Here is a 23,035-nt window from a genome sequence, read left to right on the forward strand (position 1 = left end):
GAAGGGGGGGTATTTCCAGAACAAGCCTATTTTTGGTTAGGTGTGATCGTCTTGGTGTCTGCTTTGCTGACAAGCTGGAGCCCCCCCAAGCAATTCGTGCTCAGCCTTTGGGAGAAGAGTGAGACCGCTCTGAGGAAAATGATTTAAAATGCCTTCAGATGCCTTTTCACTTCTTTTTATTTAATTCCATAAATATTTTCATAAGGCTCAGTGTCTTTACAACACTTTTTTAAACACTTTTTTTTGTTTGTTTTATACACACAACTTTGACACTTGTTTGACAGGGTCAAACAGTCCAATATAAACAAAATAATAAAACTGGCAAGTGCGGATCAGCTGGGTTACCAAAATCCTTTTTTTTTTTCTTTTTTTTTTCTTTTTTTTTCTCTTACTGTTAAAACCCCAAAAGCACTAAAATATCAGTATTTGGCTTCAAACTAGAATTTTAAAACCCTTTTTTTTTTTTTTTTTTTTTTTTTAATTCTCTGCTACAAGTCCCTGTCATCATAGTGCCTTTAAACTCCTACAGACTCTTCTTTTCTTCTCAAGGAAAAATAAGCTTGGTGATGCCATGCAGAACTTACAATAGCTACTAAATATACATGTTCCCTGAAATGTAGCTGCAATGAAAAGATGACAGAGCATAAAGAGAACAAAACCAGAAACCCAAAGCACCACAGTGTACTATCAATAACATTGCAATGGATGGCCGGTGACCATCCAGAAACTGAAACAAATTTCAAATATATTTCTCTATGTATTATTTTCTATTTACAACTGTTAGATGCACCTAGGTTGATTCTTGTTTGATCTTTTTGGAGAGGGTGGGGAGGCGAAAGTCTTGAATTTAGATCCTCTGTTCTAGTGTCTAGGTCAAGGGGTAATGCATGTCATTTACCTAGGGAAGAGGGTATTTTTATTTTATATATATATATATAGTTTCAGCCAGAGAAATACCGTAAACATGTAAGTTTGTTACAACTCTCTTGTTTCTGCATATGGAATGGAAAGTGGGTTCCTCCTGTCTGGCATTGAAATGAAAGTCTGTATCAGATGCTCAGTCAAAATCACCCCAATCTGACAGCGTCTACGCTGCTTCCAGCACTTTCAGACACACGAGGCAGCCCAACCCTGCTCCCTAGTGGGAAAGCCACAGTAGGTAGTAAAAGTGGGACCCAGTGCTGGTTCTTCTTTGTGATAATGCTCCATCTCTTGCAGCACCTTGGCAATTTATGGAGGGGAAGAGCTTTCTTGAGTGCCATGCCTGAGAGCCAAGCCCCTCTTCCCTCTGGAACAACGCCTGCATCTGCTTTGCCTGCCACCTGGCTTCGGCAAGCGCTAGCAGCGCTAGCTTGGTTTGGCTTTCCACTTAAGAAAGAAGCTGTGAGTCCAACAAGTGGCCTTGTCAGATCAAGCGAGTCTTGATTTATGATGCAAATAATGGTGTGGCGGTGGTGTTTCTTTTTTCCTAGTGCTGAATATTTAGGAAGCATCTTCTCATAAAAATTATGGATGTCTCATTCTCACTCTCTGAGGCACAAAACAGTAAATGAACAGGCTTAACTAATGTGCTTGTTACTTTTTTTCCCTAAGCAATTAAAAGGCAAAGGAATAAGTGAAATTTCCATCATGTTGACAACAGATTATAATCTCTCTCTTTCTCTCTCTCTCTGCATCTCTCTCCAGCCATTCAGAAACAGTAAAACATTTCAGTTAACTTCTGCAAATCAATCTCATTCACTTCTCTAAATACCCATTCCGTTAAACAAACAAAATAATAGTTGCTACATTTTCAATATGAAAATCTGAGCATAAAAATGCAAAGGTACAAAAGAGCATAGGAATTACTTCTGATAGAAAATTGCACTGCCTCCTATTTGGGGTTCCCAATGTTTCGCTGTTGCCTGTCACAGAGGGGCCACTCTTCTGCTCCAAAATGCTAATCTGGTGTTGTTCAGTGAGAGTTCCTAGGTTACTAAAAGGTGCTGAGATTATTTTTGTAGTTAAATAAAAAATACATTCGCTGCCTTGTAACATGCCCTGAAAGAAAACAGGCTCCACAGAAATACTGAAATCGCACTCTCTGCTTTTGCCATTTTCTTGTAGTTCTTGTGTGAAGAAAAAAAAAAATATGTTTATCCACACTACTGGCCTGAGGTGTTTATATGGTGTACCAAATTCAAAAGAAAATGATAAATACCATGATCTATTATTTCATCCCCCGTTTTCAAAGGAGCTTGCAGAATAGCTCTGCAAAGTTTTTGAACTTCATCTTCTGAACCTGGTTAAACAATCTCAGTTGTCATAGGGAAAAAAAAAAATCATCCTAGTGCACAATGATTTGTTTTACAAGCTCAAACATAAGTTTTTGCGCTTGCATACAAATGTAGTTAAGGCTGAAATTGTAGGAAATGTCTTTGAAAGTACAGCTATGAATCTCCAGAGTGAGAAAAAGAGAGAGAAAGAGACCTGGAGAATTCAGCTAATCACTCCAGAGCCCACTGACCCTGATGCACCCCTGCTGACCATCGCTGCAGTTCACATTTAACTGAGCGGGGATTTAGATTAGGTCATACCCACGATCACAGGGCTAAACTTCTCAGGTCACATCCACATCTTTCCTGAAAGGCAGTTCTCAACTGCTCTGCAGCTTGGATGCATTAAATATCAGGTAAATACTTCCAATTACTTGGGCAATGATCCTTCTGCTGACAGGTCACTACTCATGTACACAGCTCATGTTTTGCCTGGGAGGTCAGTGCCCAAGTGGAGCCGGTGTTCTTAAACGCAAGAGTAGTGCAGGCAGGGCCCTCTCTTTTGGGATCATTGCTCCTGTAAATAGCAATTAGTGGTTTGTTAACGCAGTGCTGTGCAGGCGTGAGTGTGGCCACCAGGATGGGACCTTAGTTCCTGAAGAAAGAAAACTGGCCATTTGTTGGAGCCTAATAGCCAATTTTCCTCTAGCTGGAATGGAGGGCATGAAGCCGTCAGTTTTTAAGCTTTTATCTTTGCATGGAAAACAAAGATAGGAGTGGGCTTTTCAGAGAGTTGTGTCTCAGCTTAAAAAGAAAACAAATCAAAATCAAAGATAGCCCCACAGAAAAAAAAAAAAAAAAGTAAATAAAATGCAAAAGAAAGAAAAGCCCCCAAAATTCTTTTCTCAGTCTTACGCCGAGTGTGAACAAATCACACTGAATTGAGAAAAAGACAGTGCTTTAAAAAGTGCAAGAAATTAACTGAGGAAAACCCATCTCTCACTTCCTAAATAGCTGCTACCCCTTCTGCTCGTTTTCACCTGCACACAACAAAAAGAGTTAAAGCCAGAGAAATACTGCGCAGCAGAGCATGGTGCACAAAGGAGCACATCCAGACAGGCACGAGTCAGACCAGAGGATGCAGGACAGGGACGGGGAGGGTCGATGCTCTTCGTTGAAATGGTGACTCCGGGGACAGCCAAGGAAGGGACGGAGAGGGAGGGAGCGATCTCCCAGCGATCCAAAAAACAAACAAACCCCCCATAAATAAAATCAAACAACATACACCAATGTAGTCCATGAGAAACTTCGATGACGAATTCACACAAGCAGGAAAGCATTCTGGGATGCCAATGACAACTTGAATGAAGATGAAGAAGAAAAGAAAAAAAAAAAACACAATGTCCGACCAATGGAATAAAATAAAATAAAATAGGTCACATGATTAGAAATCATTGGTGCTTCCTAGTATCTAGTAGCAGATTGCTTCCCAAAAACAACAAAAAAGTTTTTGGTCCTTCTGTATATATACATATATGTATATATATTATTTTTAAATATGTATGTATATATATATATATGTATATATTTAGTTGCAACAGTGCTTCTCCGAAAAAAGGTCCATCTATAAATATAATTTTACTTCATTTTATTTTTAATTTTAAACTGGTTTAAGTTAAAATTCACCATCTTTCTAGGTATTATTTTTTGAATGGTGTTAACCTGCTGAAGTTTTGCCAGAATGGTGCCTGGCTGCGTCTGGGTTCGGTGAACTCGAAGACCTGGGCCTGGGATATGCCATCTGTCACCATGTATTGTCCCTGATTTAATGGATCCTGGGGTGGTGGGTAGGCTGGAGGAACCGACTTGGAGCAGCTCACACCTGCATTGATGATTGGGGGGGAAAAAGAAACAGATCAGTCAAAGTGCAATCGGGTCAATAGTCTTTCTTCGTCATGCTCTCGCTTCTTATCGCTTTATAACCAGGGTCCCAAACAAAGGGAGACATGCTACAGACGGCGAGTCTACGGAGAAACGCAGCCGCTGCCTAACTCAGCTCAGAGGCTCCCTGCGCTGGACCGCGCGTTGAAGATTTGGAGCCGAGCCATCACGTTTGCATTGGCAGAGTTTTGCCTGCCCTGATGGAAAAGTCCCGCGTGCCCTAGCGCGACGCAGCGCGATGGCTGTGCCGCAGGCGGCGCCAGCCTGGGCAGACGTCAGCAGACAGCCATAGCGCCGGTCCCGCTCTCCCATTTCACACTTGATGTTTCCGAGCTCGTTTTTCACCCTCCCAGCTACATTTACAATGGGTTTTGCCCCGGCAAAGGTGCCCCAGTGACCAGCCCTGAGCAGCACCACCCCAAGGACCGCTCGGCACCAGCTCCCGCGCCAGAAGGGAGCAGCGCAGGCGGCTCGGGGGGAGCGCTGCCACAGGGACCTGCGTCACTAGATGAAGGGCAACTTGTTGGTTTGGAAAGCTGGTCAGACTTTTCCATAGGGTTTTAAATTTATTGGTCGTGTTTCAGCCCCAAATGGCTATATGCAATGCAGTAAAGGCTTGCTTCTGCTCAATCCAAATGGGCAGCAATGGATGGACTGGCAAGGCTACACCGCCAGGGTCTGTCGGTGGCTGGGTGCGCAGTGCCCACCTCAGTGTCACAACGCCTGTGCGGGGAAGGGGTGAGGGGACACTGCTCTCACGGGGTTCCCAAGACAGAGGGGAGCTCCAGCAAGCTGGGACCTACACAGCCACTCGTAAAGGATGACGCACAGATCGCAGCGCGGGGTGAATGGAGGCGGAACAGAGGGAGGCGTGGTGCCACCGTAGTGCAGCCTACAGGGAAAAGTCACAGCTACTTCTGCATCGCCTCCCCGCCACACCACTGGGGAGGGATAACCCTCAGGATACTGCGACCAGCTGGAAACCGCAACTTCCGAAAGGGATGGGAAGGAGCAGGGCTCCGAAGTGGGGTGCTGTAAGCTCTGGCCAGCTCTGGATCCCCTCTGCTGCATGCAGAACTGCTCTTCCTTCTGCAGGAGGGCAGCCCCGGCCGCGAGACGGGTGGCAAGCGTCGCACGGGGCCATCGCGAGGCCGCTGCCTCCCCTGGTCTTAACCGCAGGAGCGAGGTGACTCTACCCGAGTAGCTCAGTGTCCTCGTCTGGAAAGCGGGATGGCATGACCCACCTACCTCACACGAGGGTGGTGAAGCTAAATTAATTAATGTTTGTAAAACACTTTGAGATCCTCGGATGGGAAGGTGCTAGAGAAGGCAAAATACGGTGATTAGCACCCAGGTACCACAGCAAGGTGTGTAAAAGAAATGTGACTGCATTCAGATCCTAGCCACACACAAACACATGCTTTGCGGGACCAGCGCCGGCTGGCCCGGGCACAGGAAGGCTGCACACAGTCGGGTACTTACAGACAAGGGAAAAAGCCTCACAAAGTGCACTCATGGAGCTCGTCTGACCATTTCTATATGGTGCCACAGTGCCAAACCTCTGTTTTTTTTTTAATACAAAGCTAAGCCTTTTTAGGTGAGAAAATTCATCTTCTCTTGCTATAGGATTTACCCAGCATGGATTCTTAAAGCCATCAGAAGGTTCAGACCAAATGGAGATAGTATCTCAATGATGGCTAATCAATTTCTCCTCCTTTACAGCAAATACAATCCAGTCATGCAGCTTTCTGTTCACTGCAGGTAGTAACCAAGGCTGTTCCTCATGGTGGACAAAAATTGCTCCATGATTCATTACTCACGAACCTTTAACCAATTCATCACAGTTAGTATTTCAAACAGTTGAAAAGAGCAATCTGGCGATGTTCTGCATTTGTATCTATGCTGGAATAGGTACTCATCAACAAGCTTTCTACTCTACCTTTCCCAAGCTCCTCTCTCCCAGAGAGAGTGTGCAGAGAGGAGCCCAAGCCCAGAGCCCTGCTGTCCTGGGGTCAAACCCGGCCAGGGTCAGTCCTAGGAGACCCGAGACACCACGGGTACCCCTAGCTGGCGGGGCTCAGCATTTGCCACGCTGTGACTTAAGCCAATGACGTCCCGTAAGGGCAGAGCATGGGCCTGAGCTCACCCCTGCCCCACCACTTCCATCCCTTCTTCTACCACTGTCCTGCTCCACGCTGCCTGGCTGGAGGGCGATTCAATGTGTGGGCGGTGAAACCAACTGCAGGGTCTGCGCTTGAGACCGAACTCCAGCCCCGAACCCATGTCAGAGTGCAGACATCCCCCTGGAGAACTGCAGCCATTACTGCTTTGGCTGCTTCTCCCAGGAATTTTAGGCTCCGTGTCAAGGTTAGGATCTAGTGCAGGTCCCTTACATGGCTGGAGCTGGGAAATGCATCTTCTGTCTGGTAGGCGGGTTGGATCCCAAAGGACTGCTTCAAAGGGAGATAGTCCTGGTGCCACCAGGGTTACTACCTAATGCTCTACAACACAAAAGGGCTGTGAATCTAACGCTGCTGCTACGGGACAGCCAGCAGTTGTTTCTAGCTTTGGAAGACCTTAAAACCACGCTGCTTTAATGACATGGCCCAACGTCTTTTGCATCCTGTGGCTGCAGAATTGCACCTGGCCTCGTGATGCATCTGGCCTGCCGTGCTGAGCCGTGCTGAGCTCTCTGCTGTCTTTAAACCAACTTGTGGAGGGTGACCTAATGGTTTTTAATCACGACACAGAAATGCTGTGAAATCTCCTGGATGAGTAAAATGTTATGCACTTGGGAGGCTGGAGAAGTAGAAAAAGGACAGGCTGGCTGAAGTCCACTGACATTGATGGAGTTACACTGCAAAGAATGTAATCCATAGGCTGTCTTCTCCAAACAAGAAAAAGGCAGACTCCCCTGGCCAGATCACTAGCAAACCCCAGTCAGTTCTTTCCCAAGGGAAGCCTTTTTGGTCCAAACTCCTGGAAAACAGCTTTCCCCGCCTGGAACATGCCCATGCAAACACACACACTGCCACTTCCCGCAGTAAAGAAGCTCAGACCCAGAGTCTTCAAAATTTTTTTTGTGTGTGACCCTGCTCGAGGATGTAGAGTTTTAGTATTAGCATCTAAGTTGGATGAACTTCAAAAGCTCCCAGTTGGTTCTCTTTGAATAAACAGCCAAAGGTTTGCATATTTATCATAGTTATCAAATGGCGTCCATGGCCTGACCGATCACAACTGTGCGTCTCCATGGCATGCATAATTACTGGGTGTTTGAGGGCATGCAAATAAAAACATTTGTGCTCTGGCAAGGCAGGCTGATTATTCCCTAAGAATACATTTTCTGGTGAACCTGTGATACGGCATGTTGCAAAAGCTGGAGGTGCCCCGAGAATGGCTTTGGTTTTGACATGCCGATGTTCCTGACAAGGTGCAACACAGGAATTATGTGCAGGAGGAGGGAAATTCACCTCATCTGAACATCTTCAGAACCCGAGAAGGAGCAATTCTGGGGAAAAGTATGACAGGTTGCTATTTTTCTATTCTGCTGTGAAGCGGTTTGTTCTCTCATCAGAACTCGGGGCTGTTGTGCAAAATTGTCTCTTGGGGGATTTTTTTTATATGCAAAGCCATCACTCCACTGCAATTCAACAGAAAGAAATGAGCAAAGCTCTTTTCCAATGCAATTTTGGGCTGCTCGGCGAACAGAATTCAAAGCGCAAAGGGAAAGAATCGATAGATCAGTAATGATTTCCAGCCACAGCTGCTGCACTGCCTTCCCGAGGCGTAAGAAAACAGCTCTACACCAATGACCAGACTTGGAGCTCCTTCTGCTGGTTCATGCATAATTCTGCACAGTAGCAGAATATAAAGGCTGCAGCTGCACAGCAAGATCATTTGGCAGGGTGGGGGCCGTGGAAATCTGTTCGGAATAAGCAAAAAGAAAACTCCAGGGTTTATGATTTGGCTAGACAAAACTGGTGAAGAGAGATGCTGTGCTGTCAGTTGAAATTGTGCCTTTTTTTAGTGCTGGGACACGTCACTTGGAAGCTTTTGGCTTTCGCAGCTCAGAAGAAAACAATTAAAAGACAAAACATGATCTCCTTATTTTTTCCTTCTTTTTTTTCAAAGTGCCTTCTCTATTTGGGATCACACCAGGACTCCAGTAGCACCTGCAGACCCAGGAGCTCGCTGCCAAGTCCCAGGCCATCCACACGGACACGTGCAGACAGCCCCACGTACAGCGGGGCGGCTCCGCTAACACTGCACCTCGTGAGAGTTAATACAAAGCAGACACGGAAAACACTCCAATTTGCCTCTATAACCATGGAAACTTGCCTTACAAGATGCTTATTCCGTCCGCACCCTTTAAGATTTTATCTCGTATTTTGATCAGGAGCTATTTCAGTGGCTTTTCTTCTGCCTATCCATCTAGGTAGCGTGCTGCTCGTTGCTCCCGCTCATTGAGTGGGAGACAACAAAACGCCGGCACCTCCTGTGGTGGCTGAGGGGAGGCTGCTGGAAAGGAGGCAGTGCTGCACCAAGGGGCCTTCCGTGTCCTCAAGGGCAGCTTCAGGAGCCGTGTTCAAAAAATCTTACAAATTTCATTTCCTTGTAGGTATTTTAACCCACGCAACATGGGTTGCAGGGAACATACCTCAAGAACACTAATTGATGTATGGTTAATTACTGCTGCAGCAGAGACAAATTTGGTTTAAGGAAACCAGAAACAGCCATGGCTGAATGGGTACAACCCTTTGCCCTTCTTCAGCACATTTCAACAGAGGATCTCAAAGCACTTCACCACTGCTCATTCCGTTGCTGTTATATTCAGAGTCAGCAAACTCCTCTGTGCCTGGTATTAGATCTGCTGATTGCAGACAGCTTTTACACCAAGAGCACTTAGCAGCCACGGACTTCACTGGTCTTCACTTCCATGCTCAGCTCTCCACCTCAAATTTTGTCACGCTCACTCAAGAGGAACCTAAGTGGTGCATTAGCCATGGCTCTTCACGCAGCAGGGGATTTTTATCAATGGTCTGGCAGAGGTAGATACTGCCAGGAATGGTACCTGTGAGGAGAAGATGCCTGAGCTCCCCTTTCTAAGCCTAACTTCTCTGTTTGGAGGAGAAGAAAAGGGCTCACTGCTGCTCGGGGGGACCCTGCAGCCTTGAAAAGTGCAACAGAGGAAAACAGTGATCTTGTGGCTGGGCTATTCCACAGCCAAGTGCACTGTCTGCAAACACCGAGCTAACCTCACCTTCCTGAATCTACTCACCAAGCCTGTTACTACAACCTACTGCCATCAGACTAGATGTTAAGATAACGGTTCCTCATGTGATAAGCAAAAGCTAAGTGAGGCAAGGTGGAATAAATGATACAAGGGCTTTATCAATCAAAGCCAGCTGAAAACTAATTGTATTTATGTAGTCTCCCTCTCCTCCAGCATTCTCTACACTGACAGCAATGAGCACGGTGTCTGTGCCATTGATGGGCAGAGATCACTTCGTCCAGCGCTGCAGCCTCGTTGGGGTTACAAAATGAACCAAGCAAGACTGTCCCTTGCCTGACACACCTCACTGAGCCGAAAGTACGATAGTGCTGGGCTGACAGCCTCACTGCAGTTGGAATCTCAACCTGACATTGATGTCAACACCTTGACTCTTCAAATGAGGGCTCGGCATTGATGGAAAACCCGGGCGGGCTGTCTCACATCTCACCAACAACTCCCCGGGAGGATCTGCTCAAAGCGTGTGCCCACTGCTGAGTCACCGACACCGTCCTCAGAGGTCTCCCAGCCAAGAGTTTATTCTTTATTTTGCTTAGCTCGGTGCTGGGCCAGATCTCGGATGGAACTGCCGACCGTCTCGGCGGTGGTGATCAGAGAGCACTGCTTGTGGGCCTGCAGCACCCCGGGGGGCTGGGGCAAGCTGCAGGGGGGCACCACGTAACGCTGGTGTTTGGGAGGCCTGGGGAGGGGTCTCTGTTATGGGCAATGGGGTAAGCTCTGTGATGTCTCAGTCTGTGGGGATGCCACCAAGAACGTGATTAGCTCCATTCTTTCACCTGTGCAGTGGGAAGCTTTGTGAAAAAAAGGAAATGGCCCTGAATATGTGAAAATGCCAATGCCCCTCTTTGTTTCTAGCTGCTTGGTCTATGTGTTGCTCAGGCTCTTTCAGCCCCCCAGGCTATGTCTCCCCAGATGTGCAGAGGATGGAAAACAGCCAGGGCCAATCTCGTTAGCAACAAAGATGCAAGAAACAAGGTTCAAACATTCAGAAAAACGACAGGAGGTGCCTGCAGACTCAGTTACCTGGTAAGCCCTGTCCTTGCCAGGTGGATGAAGCCAGCACAAGTACACTAATGCGCAGTTGCCTTGTTTTGCTGTATGGACTTGCTGGGGGAGAGCTTAAAGCGTACAAGTTTGAGATGTTAAACAAAGCTGTTGGGTGTTTGGGTCAGGGTTTTATGAGCTAGTTAGCCGTGAGCTCAAGTGATCAGAAAGGAAGAAGTTAGCAGGAAAATTCAGTGACTCAGAGGGAGTTTTACTGCAGGCCACAGCAGCTCATGCTGGCTGATGATTTAACCCCTGCTGGGGTTTGCATAGCTGGGTATTTATGGGCAGATTTAATGACAGCATCCTCAGCTGAAGGCAAAGGGTGGTGTATGTTTTCCTCCTTCCCCTAGTCCCAGGCCACCAGGCTGAAGACTTGTCCGGGCTGGGGGCCCCTGCTCTGGTGAAGCTGAGGCACAGTGCAGAGGTGAATACATGGGACAGAGAGAAAGGCAAGGAGCTGGCTCAGAGCACGGGGCTGCAGAGCTCTCCTGGGGCTGGAAAACCCTCTCACCTAGCTCTAAGGCCACTTCTTTAAATTTGAGCAGACATTTAATTTTCCAAAATGGGAATATTAATGGGAAACACAGCTTTGAAGATGGGCTCTCTTCACTGGGCAGTGGAACTGCTGATCACCCTGACAACTCTGGCTGACAGCTTCTAGGAGCGTGAGCTCATATCCCCTTTGTGCCTGGGGGAAGGAGACAGCCTGTGTGCTATGGGGACAGGTGTGGACAAAGCTGGGGAAGCCAGGAACTGAATGTTTCTGAACGCTGCAAACGCTCATCACAGGAGGGAAGATCAAAAGTGGCCACCAGAAGGGACGTCCCTGATGGACAGAGGCAGCGAAGGAGCCTTCTGCTTCCAGATACGCAGAAATGGAAAAAAGTACCCTGGGTAATCCTGTGTCGGTATTAAGAATAGACCAGAGTCCTACACGTGATCCATTTTCATGGGGACTTCAGCCTTGTTTCCACTGCTGTAGTCAATCACAAATGCAATTTTGGAAGTGCAATTTGATGCTATCTTAATGTCTAACTTGCCACTGCAGGCAGCAAAGGTCCTCAGTGGTACCCGGCCTTATCTGCAGAATTGCAGACTCGATCGACCGTGGTTTAAAAAGGGTGGGGTTTTGTTGGTGGTGCTGATGGTTTTTGTTTTTTTTAAATCAAGCCACATCAAATACTCTATTATTTTACTATTTCTAGGAGCCACCACACTGAATTCTATTTCCAGTTACCACGCTGACATTGAAAGACACTGAAGGGCTGTAACTGAGAGGCAAAATCTTGAACAATCAATGCAAAAAGAAAACAAAAAAAAACAAACAGTCCCTCTCCCTATCTGTCGGTAAGGCACACAACCAACACTACCCATTTACCTTACATCTAATGGACTTAAAAAAGGCAGAAAATTGGTTTAATGCTGTCTTAAGGCACCTGGCCTAATATTATTATGTTTTGTCCAATCTAATAAGTAGTGCAAATCGTAGTATATTGCTGAAATCTGACCTTGCACATAATTAAATCGATTTGGAAGGAGGCTTGTGTACGCATTTCTGTTTGGGCATGAGAATTAAGGGGTGGTTGCATCCAAATGGTCTGACTTGAGCCCCACAGACAACCCTCATTTGGGGACCGAAAATCTCAAAACACGGAGTTGTGCTCTTACTTAATCACCTGCATGAAGTTTCCATTAGTTCAAAAAGTTTCAAGGTTCCTTCTCCTGCTCTTGGGGGCTCTCTCACTGTCTCGCCCCCGTGTGCCGCAGCGAGCGGTACTTTAAATGCTTCCCCTTAAAATGCACGCAGCTGGCTCCAGAGTAATACCTCTGGGAGGTGTGGTACAACAGGGCATGAAATGAGCTGCAGTTTATACTATTTGAAAAATGTTTTTCTGCTTCACTTCTAACAAAGTTGATCGCATTTTCCATTTCACCTCCTTCACGGCTTTTCTCTCTTCCTTAAGTATTCTGTGACAGGGAAATTACCATGGGTTCCCATTTAAGAGGTGGAGGGAATGACTGAGATAATCTAGAAACAAGTAATAGGCATCCGCTGACATGGGAGCAGAGCTCTCACCACTCAGGTCGTGCTGCTGAGCTGTCGAGCCCTGCAGCAGCCACTGAGATCTGTCCGGCGAAGATCTCAGTGCCTTTAACTTTAACTGAATAAATACTTCAGCTGAATGCAGTGGAAATATCCCTATTCCTAACCAGTCTCACTGCTTTCCAGGTATAACTGATGCTCCAGAAACAACTTAACACCCCTTCTGATGCTTCTGTCCTGCTGTGGGAGGCTGGGTGGGGAGGACAAGGGCAGCCCCGCTGCCCGCAACTGCCCCGTGTGCGCACACCAGTCTGCCTGCTGCCAGCCCTGAGAGCAGCACCTCGGCCACAGCAACACAGCCCAAGCACCTTCCAGGGTCTTTGGCAAAAAAAAAAAAAAAAAAAGAAAAAAGTTGTTGGCAATTGATGTTAAATGCACATGGAAAGATTCAAAACATCAGTCACTATAAGCCACCTCTCTGGGATGTCCTCCTCCTATCTTTCTCTTCCGAGCAATTCCGCGAGCTCTCTGCTCTGTCTGTCTCGTGCTTCTCCTTGGATCCTGGGTAAAAGCACAAGGCAAACCAGGGTAAGAAACCCAAGAGTTTTCAGCAAAACATTCAGTGCAGCTACGTAATCTAATTAACCTAAGGCAGGGCTATGACTACCGTGACGTAGGACAAAAGAAACAGAGCCACTAATTTAATGGCCTTATTTGTTGTTATTTGAGATTTCATATCATAAGTAAAAGAACCAGACTTTGCTTAACTTGATGCTAGGGGCCTGACTGAATTTCTATCCATCTTGAGGACTTCATCTCATAAAAAGAACTCCCAGTGTCATAGCATATGCTCGTTCTGCATAAAAGAAATGCTGACTGGTGTTTTATGAGCTAATTAATTTTATCAGAAAAGCCTACGCTGATAACCCCCCCTCCCCTTTTTCATCTCAGAGAGAAAGAGAGAGAAAGAGAGGAAACGAGAGCAATTGCTGAATAAGAAATCAGTACAGTGCAGTTACGCTCATTATGTTTTTCAGGATGCAAGGACGGGGATTTAATCAGGAGTACTGGTAGGCATGCTCAGGCACCTTTGAACTGTGTCACTTAATGACTAAAGAGTAAAATTATTAATTAATAATTAATTAATTAATTAAAATTATTAATTAATAATTAATTAATAATTTAATTGAACAGCAAATAATAATTAAAACTGGTTTTGCCACGGCCATCATGCAAGTCAGATTATCCAGTTGCCATAATTTCCGTGATTGCTTCCGTGGTTGGGGGAGGATCTGCAAAACCGAGCTCGTGATAGCATCCGCTACTGCCAGACCTACACGGACACCGTGTCACATACCTGTCCCCGTTTTTGCGTATTTTGAGCTTAGAAAATCTGGCCAGGAGAGTTTTTAGAGAACATCTCAGCAGACAACAAAGAAAGTTAGTAGAGAGGAGAAGACTAATGACAATGGAGAGACACAGCAAACCATGGTGTTTACAGCTGGCCTAGCGAACCACTGCTGTACCAGCAAAGCCAGTAGACAACAAACAGGTGAGGCAGAAAGCAAAGAGCTCCTTCAACTTCTGCAAAAAAAAACAAAACAACCCAATGCCTGTAGAGAATGGGGAAGAATCTACCTGGGACTGACTACAGCCAAGAAACGATGAGCCCTGTTATAGGCCTAGTTGTGCTGAGGAACTTTGGTAACTGATCAATATGTCTATGACTTTGTGAAGCTTTGGAAAACGTGAAAAATTACCTCTCTGACTTCCCCTCCACATTGACTATTTCAAAACCTATAGCTGCAGGAGTTTTTGCCAGAGATAATTAACTATGGCCGTCTGGGCAGCTGAGACTCCCTTTAATATCTAGCATGGCATTTATTAGTTGGCCTGGGCGGGGAGATGAGCCTGACATCGGAGATACGTAACATCTTCACTAAGATGCATTACTTCCTAAAGCTGATGCTTCTGTGCTGTCCTTTACAAGTTACAGGCAGCCCCAAGAACCATGAGCATCCCCTTTCCAAAAGCAGGAAAGGGGCAGATCCCTTACCATGCCCAATATTTTAGCCTTCTTTCTTTCTTTTCTAATGGGAGACTTTGGGTATTAGCAAAACACCTACACATCTCCGCACTCACTCCCATTTCAGCCTGAGACAAACAACTGAGAAAGATTTCTGCCCCCAGGGACAGCTTCTGGACATGGGACTGGAGACACGAGATCAAATTCATCTCTAGCAGAATTCCACTGGCTTCAACCGCATTAGACCAGAGATTAATTTGGCCCACAGGTACATTAAGAAAGGAAACAAAGCACAAACGGTATTTTATAAAAAAAGAGAAAGGGGAGAGGGAAATTCAAGGGGGACACTGGATCCTAGCCCAGCAGGATTCAGCCCAGCCCGCTCCACCCTCACATCACCAGGCACAGTGCATGTTGCCGGTTACCTTTTTGCTTACTGACTTTCTTTACTGTCATTGCCGCTTGCCGCTTTTGATTTTCAGAAATTTCAAAGCCTGAAAAAGGGAACACGGCAAATACAATTCAGAAGATTGCTTACAAAGCCTCCTTTTCTCTTGGGGACGGGGGAAATTTTCTGCACTGTTTAGCAAACACAGAACTCCCTAGGTGGCAAAGCATCACCCAGTGAGCTGTGTGTACCGCAAGGTATTTCAATGAAAAGCAAATCTTCCTTGAAAGGACAGGCCTCCTTATAATCTCACTTGTGCAGGGTCTGTATGAAAAGTAAGATCAGACCCATTATTATTTATACAGTATCATCAATATGCCCAGTGCTTTACAGCTGAGCAACACAAACTGAGCCTGAACCGACGCTGGTTACAGTCAATTTATGGGCTGATGCTGAGGGAAGGGCACGGCTGATAAGTCATGGACTTTGCCACCATCCTGCCCTGCACAAGATGTGCTTAACTCGAGCAGTAATGAGGCAGCCAGGAGACTCTGAGGTCAGGTGGCCGAAGAGTTCTGTCTTGCACAATGCCCATGGAGGTCCAGGCTTGAAGCTATGGGCAGAATTTGCTCACTGAGGGCCCAAAATACCAGTAACTGAACTGGAAAGAGACCTATTTCATGGCAATGAGAGCAACCAAGGACATTTGAATTGTAATGCTACAATTTAAAAAAAAAAAGGTGGGCTTCTCCAACACTTGGGTCTAAATTAAGCATTACCAACAATCTCCTTTCAGATCCATTTCATATTCCTCACCTATCTTTTCATCTTCTTTAACCATCTTCCTTTCTTCTCTGAAAGCTCTGAGCCATCGCAACTTCTCCTCCAGTTTCTTGGCAAAGAATAAGTGCATTTCCTCAGTCTCCTTGTTATGAAGTTTGAAGGCATTCTTCATGCTCACATTGAAGTCATCATCTCGTCCGTCTTCTATATCCACCACTTCGTATTTATCCATGTCTATGCGACCTTTGTAATACAGAATATCTCTCCGTATCAGGTCCTGCAGAGAGAAAAGGAGAGATGGGCTGATTGTAAGGTACTTAGAGAGCCTCGACTCAGCAGGGAATTCATGGGAGGGTTGAAGAAAAGAAAGAAGCAATGGTGAAACACGGTCAGAGTCTTCAATTTTGTCTGCTGTGAATATATTTGTTGCTGACAGAATGAATAGGGGACATCATAGACAAAACACAGCAAAATAATACAAATCCTTATGCTGCAAAATTTTGCTTGTAGGAATGAGAAAATGCCTTTTAGTAGGCAATACTCTTCCATCATTTCCCATGGGTTTAGTGTCTTCTTATTGAGCTTAGGGTGTTACTCCTGCTCCATATGACAGGAAAACAGAAAACACAGGCCGGTGGCCTGATGGGATTACTGTGCTGCAAAAGGGGCTGTGTGGAAGGATAAAACTTGAGAAATCAGCTTGTGCATGCTTGGCCGTGCAGGTCCAGTAGTGCAGCTCTCTCCTGTCCAGACCCATTTTTAGTGGCAGGGTCTCTGCCATTTCTGCCGTTTGCCTGGAACTGATCTATTCTTGCACAATTCATCAGTGAGAAAACCACCCCCAGTTCTCAATTCAAAAAACCCTTAAAATTCTCTCTAACCCATTATGCCCTGGTTTTAACCAGCTTAATTTTTTGCTTATTCCCTCCTTGACGTTTATAGCCTTTACAACCAGACCTGCTCATCTTCACCTGCTTTCTAGATCGATCATTCCTGCCCCTTTGCTTATCAGCGACTGCTCAATTCTCCATGCCAGGACGTGTAAAGAAAACTAATCTTCATTATTAATATTTCAGAACGCAGGTAAGAACACCCGCAGTTCCTCGGGCTGTTTGACCTGCCCAGTGCAACCTGCTCTCCGTGCCAGCGGCACACCGTGCAGCAGCGCCGTGTTTCGGCGACCGCGGCCCCACAAAGAGTGGTTACAAGGCATGCATATGTGAAAAGGCAAATTTAGAAACATGCAGTTAAGGTTGTCTTCCTCTATCCACTCTCTAAATATAATATTTGGGTGTATTAAATTAACTTCACTACATTCTGATTTTTGAGAGTGCCCTAAGACAAACGCAATGCCAAACAATTCATTTAAAAGGAAAGAAAATCGATGTACAACATTTACTTACTCAACATTTAGTAGCGAGGTGGTTTTTTTGTTTGTTTTTTAAGTTAAGCAGTAGGCATTATTTTAAACAAATCATTTATCTTGAAAAATAAATTATACATCATAGTTTTTCAGCAAACTTGCTCATGGATCTTACAGACAGCATTAACTATCATGAACTGGGCAGAAGCTTGTACTCTCTAAAATTTGGATCTCTCCTCTAAAATGCTCTATGGGGGAAAAAGCATCCATTAACTAACGTATTGTATAAATCCATTAATCAAGATGTTGTATAAATATCTTCCTCTAGTACGTAGGCTTTGAGCAGTGATGCTGTCCAAAACATAAGAAAAGGATACTTCAGGCTGACTATGAATAGGAAAAACTTTTCTACATTTGGAAATTTGTTCCCCCCCTGCTGATAAGAGGTGTTAGGCGTCACACTAAACTTGTTCAATTAAGTCAGTACTGTGAACTGGGTTTAAATTTTAGCCTTGGACTAGTTCTTTGAAATAGCATTCATCTTTACCACATTCTCAAAAAATTGGTAACAAAACTCATAGGAAAAAGATTTGCTCCTTCAAGCAGTTACACCAACAAATATTCTTTTTCCCAGACAAGAAGAAGAAAACTTGCTGCTGTTGAAAACTTCTAGAGCAAAGCAGTCTGTCCTTGTGAGACAGGTGAAGTGGGATCCAACATACTTTTCTGCACAATATTCATGGTTATATAGAAATTTGTTCATAAAAGGTATTATAAAAAATAAACAATCACAATCCTCCTCACCTGGTACTGCAAATGCAATACTCTGTGCGTTAGCTTTTTCCTTGCCCATACCAGACGTGTTGCTTTCCCTCTTACCTCTTCAATTTTGGGTTAGAAAACATTATGAGCTATTTTTAATACCTAATGCTAAATGAATGTTTTAACAGGCTTACGCTGTTGTTAGGCTTCCAGAGGACAATGCCTCTGGTGTGGGCACGTTCAGCTGAGCTGCTCCATGCATTTATTTCCCTTCCACGGCTGCGGGGCTCCTGCAGCTCAGAAGCTCCTGGGTTTTGCAGGTATTGCTGCGTGTTGGGTGTGAAGATAACGGTGTTGCCTAGGAGTTACTGAGGGAGCAATGAGGAGCTAATGGAATCCTACAAGCGCTTTTGGAAGTGAGATGGCCCCACAGAATATTATCGTTGGTGAAAATGCAGCAGCAGGACGACCAAGCTCAGCTATCTGGGCTGTTTGCAAAAACCAGGCAGAGAAGAAGCGGCGTGTTTTTGTCCTTCAGCATTAAATAAGCACATGGGGGAAGCTGGGAATAGCAGCAAGCGCAGAGCTCCCGCCTGCCTCTTTCACTTTCATTCTGAGAAGAGACTTTTCAGTAACAAACCGAGAAGAAATGCATCAGCCTCTTTCCCGTCACCCTCCCCAGAGCACCCAGCCTCCAGCTTGGCAGGAATCTGCTGCTGGAGAAAAGGCCCCGGAGGGGAGGACCAGAGGAGAGAAAGGCTCCGCAACAGAGGCAGGTGAAACCCTTCAGAGGTGCCCAGGAAATCAGAAGAGCTCAGAGCTGGTCCATGAGGGATGTTACCTGCGTGAGGCCCACTGCCCTGTGCCAGCGGTGCATTTCTTCCTTGCTTCCATCATGGCAGGACCATTCCCCACCCATCGGCCATGAACTCCAGCACCGGCACCCAAGTTTTCAAGGGACCCTTTCATTTTCCACACATCAGTGCATGGTTTGTATGCACACGGGTTTGAGAAAGTTCAGTCCATACAGCAGATGGATAACTGCAGCTAGATTGTGTCCCCTGCAGCGGGGACAGTGTGCTGCTATCACTCCTGATTATCCCAGGGACACCACAGGAGAGACTCTGGAAGAAATTATTAAGCTCTAGGATTTAGGTTTGTTTATGTGCTGGCTATATTAGTACAGTATTATCTAGCTATAGTTTAGCCAGCATGCAGACCAGCTGGTTAAACTGTCCAGTTTTGGATGTCATACAAAAATAAATAAATAAATAAATAAATAAAAATGTTTCATTAAGTGCAAGAAAATGTGGGGAAAAAAAGGCTCTGAAAACCTGATTGGTGGGGAAAGGCCAAGAAAGATGGAGCTGCTTAATCTAGAAAGGACATAAATCAAAAGGAACAAGCTATTGGTATTCCAAAATGGGAAAGCTTCTTCGAAGAAGGGTGGTGATCAATTATTCTCCATTTTGATTGTGGCTTGGCTTAATTTACCACAAGGGAGAAGGGGATTAGACACTTGGAAAAAAATCTTTCTAGCTGTAAGAGTTGATATGCAGGAGAACAGACAAAATAGGGAAGCCTTGGGACAGCACTCCCTGGAGATTTTCAGAAATAAGGTTAGGCAAACATCCATCAGAGAAGATCTGAGTATACTTAATCCTGCAAGGGAATAGCTAATCTCCTGGGGTCCTTCCCAGCTCTACGTTTTGATGATGTCTAAGAGAAAGGCGACAGATGGAGACAAAAAGGGATGAGAGCAGGTAGGATTATTACGGACGTCAGGGGCAGTATGAGAGAAGCCCCAGGGCGCGGGCTGGGACAGCAAACACGAGGAGCAGCGACATAAACCTGCAGTCTCTGCAGACTGCATCCAGATTGCATTGCATGGCTCTTAAGAAAATTGATGCATTTAGGTCATTTGCACTTATTTGTCTGAATATGATCTTTTTTTACCCTACAGCTTCTGTGATTTCTTTTTCTTTCTCTAGCTGAGAGGTTAATTAAGCTCTTCTGAATAAAATGCTCTGCAGTCTGTTCACATAATATGTACCAAGAATTCACAAGGAAAAGATGAAGCCAAAAAAAATGTATTTGATGGGAGCACAAAACAAAGTTTTGACACATTACATAAACCTACCACGATTCTGCTCTCTGCGTTTGCTTTCTCGGAGGTCTGCAGCTGACGTGCCTGCGCCTGGGGTAGTGGCTGTGCTCGGGGGGGGCCCTGCCTGTGGGACCTGCCTGGGCCCTTTTATCCTGCTCCCACCCTGACTTAAAGCTCCCGTTTCACTGCCCCCTCTCAGAAGGGGGAAGGCGACTTTCTCTAGCCAGGCTTGAAAGAAAAAAAAAAAATCTAATTTGTGACTGCCACGAGGAAGCCGAGGCTGGCCCTTAATTGGAAAAGCTGAAGATGTGGAGTTGCGCCGTGGCTTCCACGATGAATTATGCACCAACCCCCAAATTATCACACCGGATCTAGACATCTCTATAAAGGATTGCACCCGTAAATCAGACTGCTCAATAACTCTTACTACTTGCCCTAGCACGGCTTTCTCCCCCTGCTCCCCAGCTTCAATCCAGCCTGGTTTTCCTGCCGTGGGTACCGGGGGCCGCAGCCCCACAGGCAGGCGCTGCCTGTTGGTGCTGGGGGGTGCTGTGCCCTACAGCAGCCACCCCCCGTGCCACTGGGAATAGGACTAGAGGAAATAGGATGTTAATCATGAGGAGTCAGTTGCTAGTGCAAGATGGCTTCAGAATTAAAAGCTATTTAAGAGATTAAGCAGCACACGAGGAAGAGATTTCTCTGGGCTGCGCACTGGGGAACCTGCCCGCATGGGGCGCCTGCTGCTGCTTGCACAAAGCTGGTGTCCTGTGTGGAAAAGGGCACGCTGCCTGTTCTGCACACACTTAGGGCAAGGTTTGGGGTGAGCTCAGCCTGGGAAGAGCCCAGGAGGAGGGCTCAGAAAGGAGTGAGAAGGTCTCAGGCACTGCCTGTGCCAATGGTCCCACCGGTGGGGAGTGGGACCTGGTGGGATCTGTCGGGAGCTGGGGGCACAGAGGGGCTGTGCTTTTGGGATTTGCTGCCGTGGGCAGGCTGTCAGCAATTCAAACGCTTCTTGCAGTGCAGGACCACGCAGGTTGCTGGTTGGTGTCGGGGAATGTAATGGATCCCTGCCCTCTCCCCAGGCAGCCTCCTCGCAGGAGCTGGCCCTGGGCACGTCCCAGGCGGTTCGCTCCTGTTCCCTTTGGGTGCTGCCATTTCCATGCACTTCACAAACTCCTCCTGTACACTGCTTTGTGGGTGGCACGCAGGGAGGGGCTGCGAGGTCTTAAGCTACTGTTATGACTTGAGGATGGCACTTTTTTTTTTTTTGTTCCAAGAGCCATGGTTTACTCTATGCTAGGTCACACTCTACTTCTCATGCATAAAACAAGGCGTCTGTAAAACGCAAGCAGGGGAAGAGCCATTTGCAGCCATGAGTCATTAGATCCCTTTTATAAACTGACGATATGAAAAAACAGCAGCCACAGAATAATCTCTTACAAGTTTCTCATCACACTTGCAGGTTGTTGGTCCTCCCGGCTACCAAAATCCTGCACGTCCCCATGGTGAAGCAGCTGCAGAAGGGCTTTGGGAGGAGGGATGCACCGAGCCCCCGGGTGCAGGCACACCGAAAGCCTGTGGTGGCAGCTCTTTAACAGCTCGGGGCCCTGTAAGAATAGCTCGGTGGTACACGCTGCCTGATCCAGAGCTGGCAGAGCACGGGCAGGCAGTGAGGGGGCTCTGCGGGTGGCAGATAGAGTCTGGGGGCAGCAGACACCATGCTCTGGGGTTCCCTGGACCAGGCAGAGCACAGCCTGAGAGCTGCTGGGAGGCCACAGGGTGGCTCTCCTGCTGGGGACCGCCACCCCATCCCCACCCCAGCCTCATGGAAGGCCGTCACAGAGGATGCTCTCCGAGACATTACTCCGGGTGACTGCACCAGGCTTCTTCCCTCACTACTCCTTACCCCAGAACACGGCCCGGAGCGAGGAGCTGCTGCTGAAGCCCTCGGGGCTAGAAGGCCACGAGCATCACGCTGTGCATGCACAGCTAAAGCAAAGCCGGGGCTTGCCTTATACACCCTGTAACTGAAACACAGCGCAGATGAGGCAGCAAGGCAGCAGCACGCTCAGAAGCAGCAGTGCCTGCAGGCTGTGGGCTCTTCAGGAGAACGGGGATTCGGGGATGAGGCTGAAAATAGGGACCCTGCCGAGCTGGAAACTCTACAACTTGGTGAGCAGCTAAATTTGATTTATCAATTTGAGTCGATAAATAGTGAGGAGTTGATGCTGAGATTGGGAAAAGACTAAATCAGGGTCTATAAAAATGACACCCAAACACCAGCCCACAGTCTGGGAAAGGCTGAGCTGTTTTGAACCACGCTGTGGGTCTGAGCCCCCGCTCAGGGGATTTCTCACTGACCTGGGCAGCGATTGCTGAGCAGAATGGAAGAAGCAGAGGGAGCGAGCAGGGTTTTTCAATTTACTCCCGAAATTTGTCCTGATTTTCCTGCCTGCCTGCTCTCCATCCTCACTCTGCCCGGCCTGCCGTGAGCAATGAGAGCATGGCACGCTGCCACCTCGCCGTGTCTTTGGGTATCTTTAGTCATGAGGGCTTTCAACGTTCTTTGGCTTTTTAAAAAAAGATTCAGCGCCTACATTTTTAAAATCTAATTTACCTTAAAGCAACCCTTTGAAGAAAGCAGCACAGCCTGGTTTTCTTGAACGCTGAGGACACAGTTTTCCCCAGCATTTGTTCATTTAGACTTATCTGATTGAGGAATGGTTTTTAAGACAGGGCAGTCCTGCACCATTCTCACCGACCTCTGCAGAGTGCACGGCACAGCTGGGCCTCTTCTCTGTCCAAACGAGACCCTAAAACTCAATGAACTCTGTTGTTTATTTTTTTTCCCTAAATAATCTTGGTATCAGAAAATAAATCTAAGCCCTGGCTGGATGCCAGTGACCCTGAACCACCCTGTCAGACACCGTGGTTTGGGCTTAGCCAGCCTTTAAGGGCAAGGAAATGGGGGCTGCTCAGCGCGACCTGAAAGCACGATGAGGGAAAGCTCATAGAAACGGGGGGCTGCC

At 46.5% G+C, this 23,035-nt stretch overlaps 1 protein-coding gene across 3 annotated transcripts in view; it reads right to left on the reverse strand.

The window, feature by feature from the left end:
- Positions 1-2,119: 2,119 nt before the first annotated feature.
- Positions 2,120-23,035, reverse strand: part of LOC311213659 (uncharacterized protein) — a 169,884-nt gene continuing 148,968 nt past the window's right edge. Inside the window, exons 11-15 of one of the 3 annotated variants that reach the window (XM_084293802.1) lie at positions 15,808-16,051; positions 15,029-15,097; positions 13,052-13,138; positions 3,978-4,137; positions 2,120-3,614 (exon numbers count right to left, since the gene is read on the reverse strand). In XM_084293802.1, the coding sequence (XP_084149928.1) occupies positions 3,233-3,614; positions 3,978-4,137; positions 13,052-13,138; positions 15,029-15,097; positions 15,808-16,051 (942 nt within the window). In that variant the 3' untranslated portion in view covers positions 2,120-3,232. Of the gene's footprint in view, positions 3,615-3,806; positions 4,138-13,051; positions 13,139-15,028; positions 15,098-15,807; positions 16,052-23,035 lie in introns of those variants that run through there. The other 2 variants (XM_084293803.1, XM_084293804.1) reach the window with 2 other exon arrangements.

This window comes from Netta rufina, assembly GCF_964035555.1.
Source record: "Netta rufina genome assembly, chromosome: 12".
Lineage (NCBI taxonomy): Eukaryota > Metazoa > Chordata > Aves > Anseriformes > Anatidae > Netta > Netta rufina.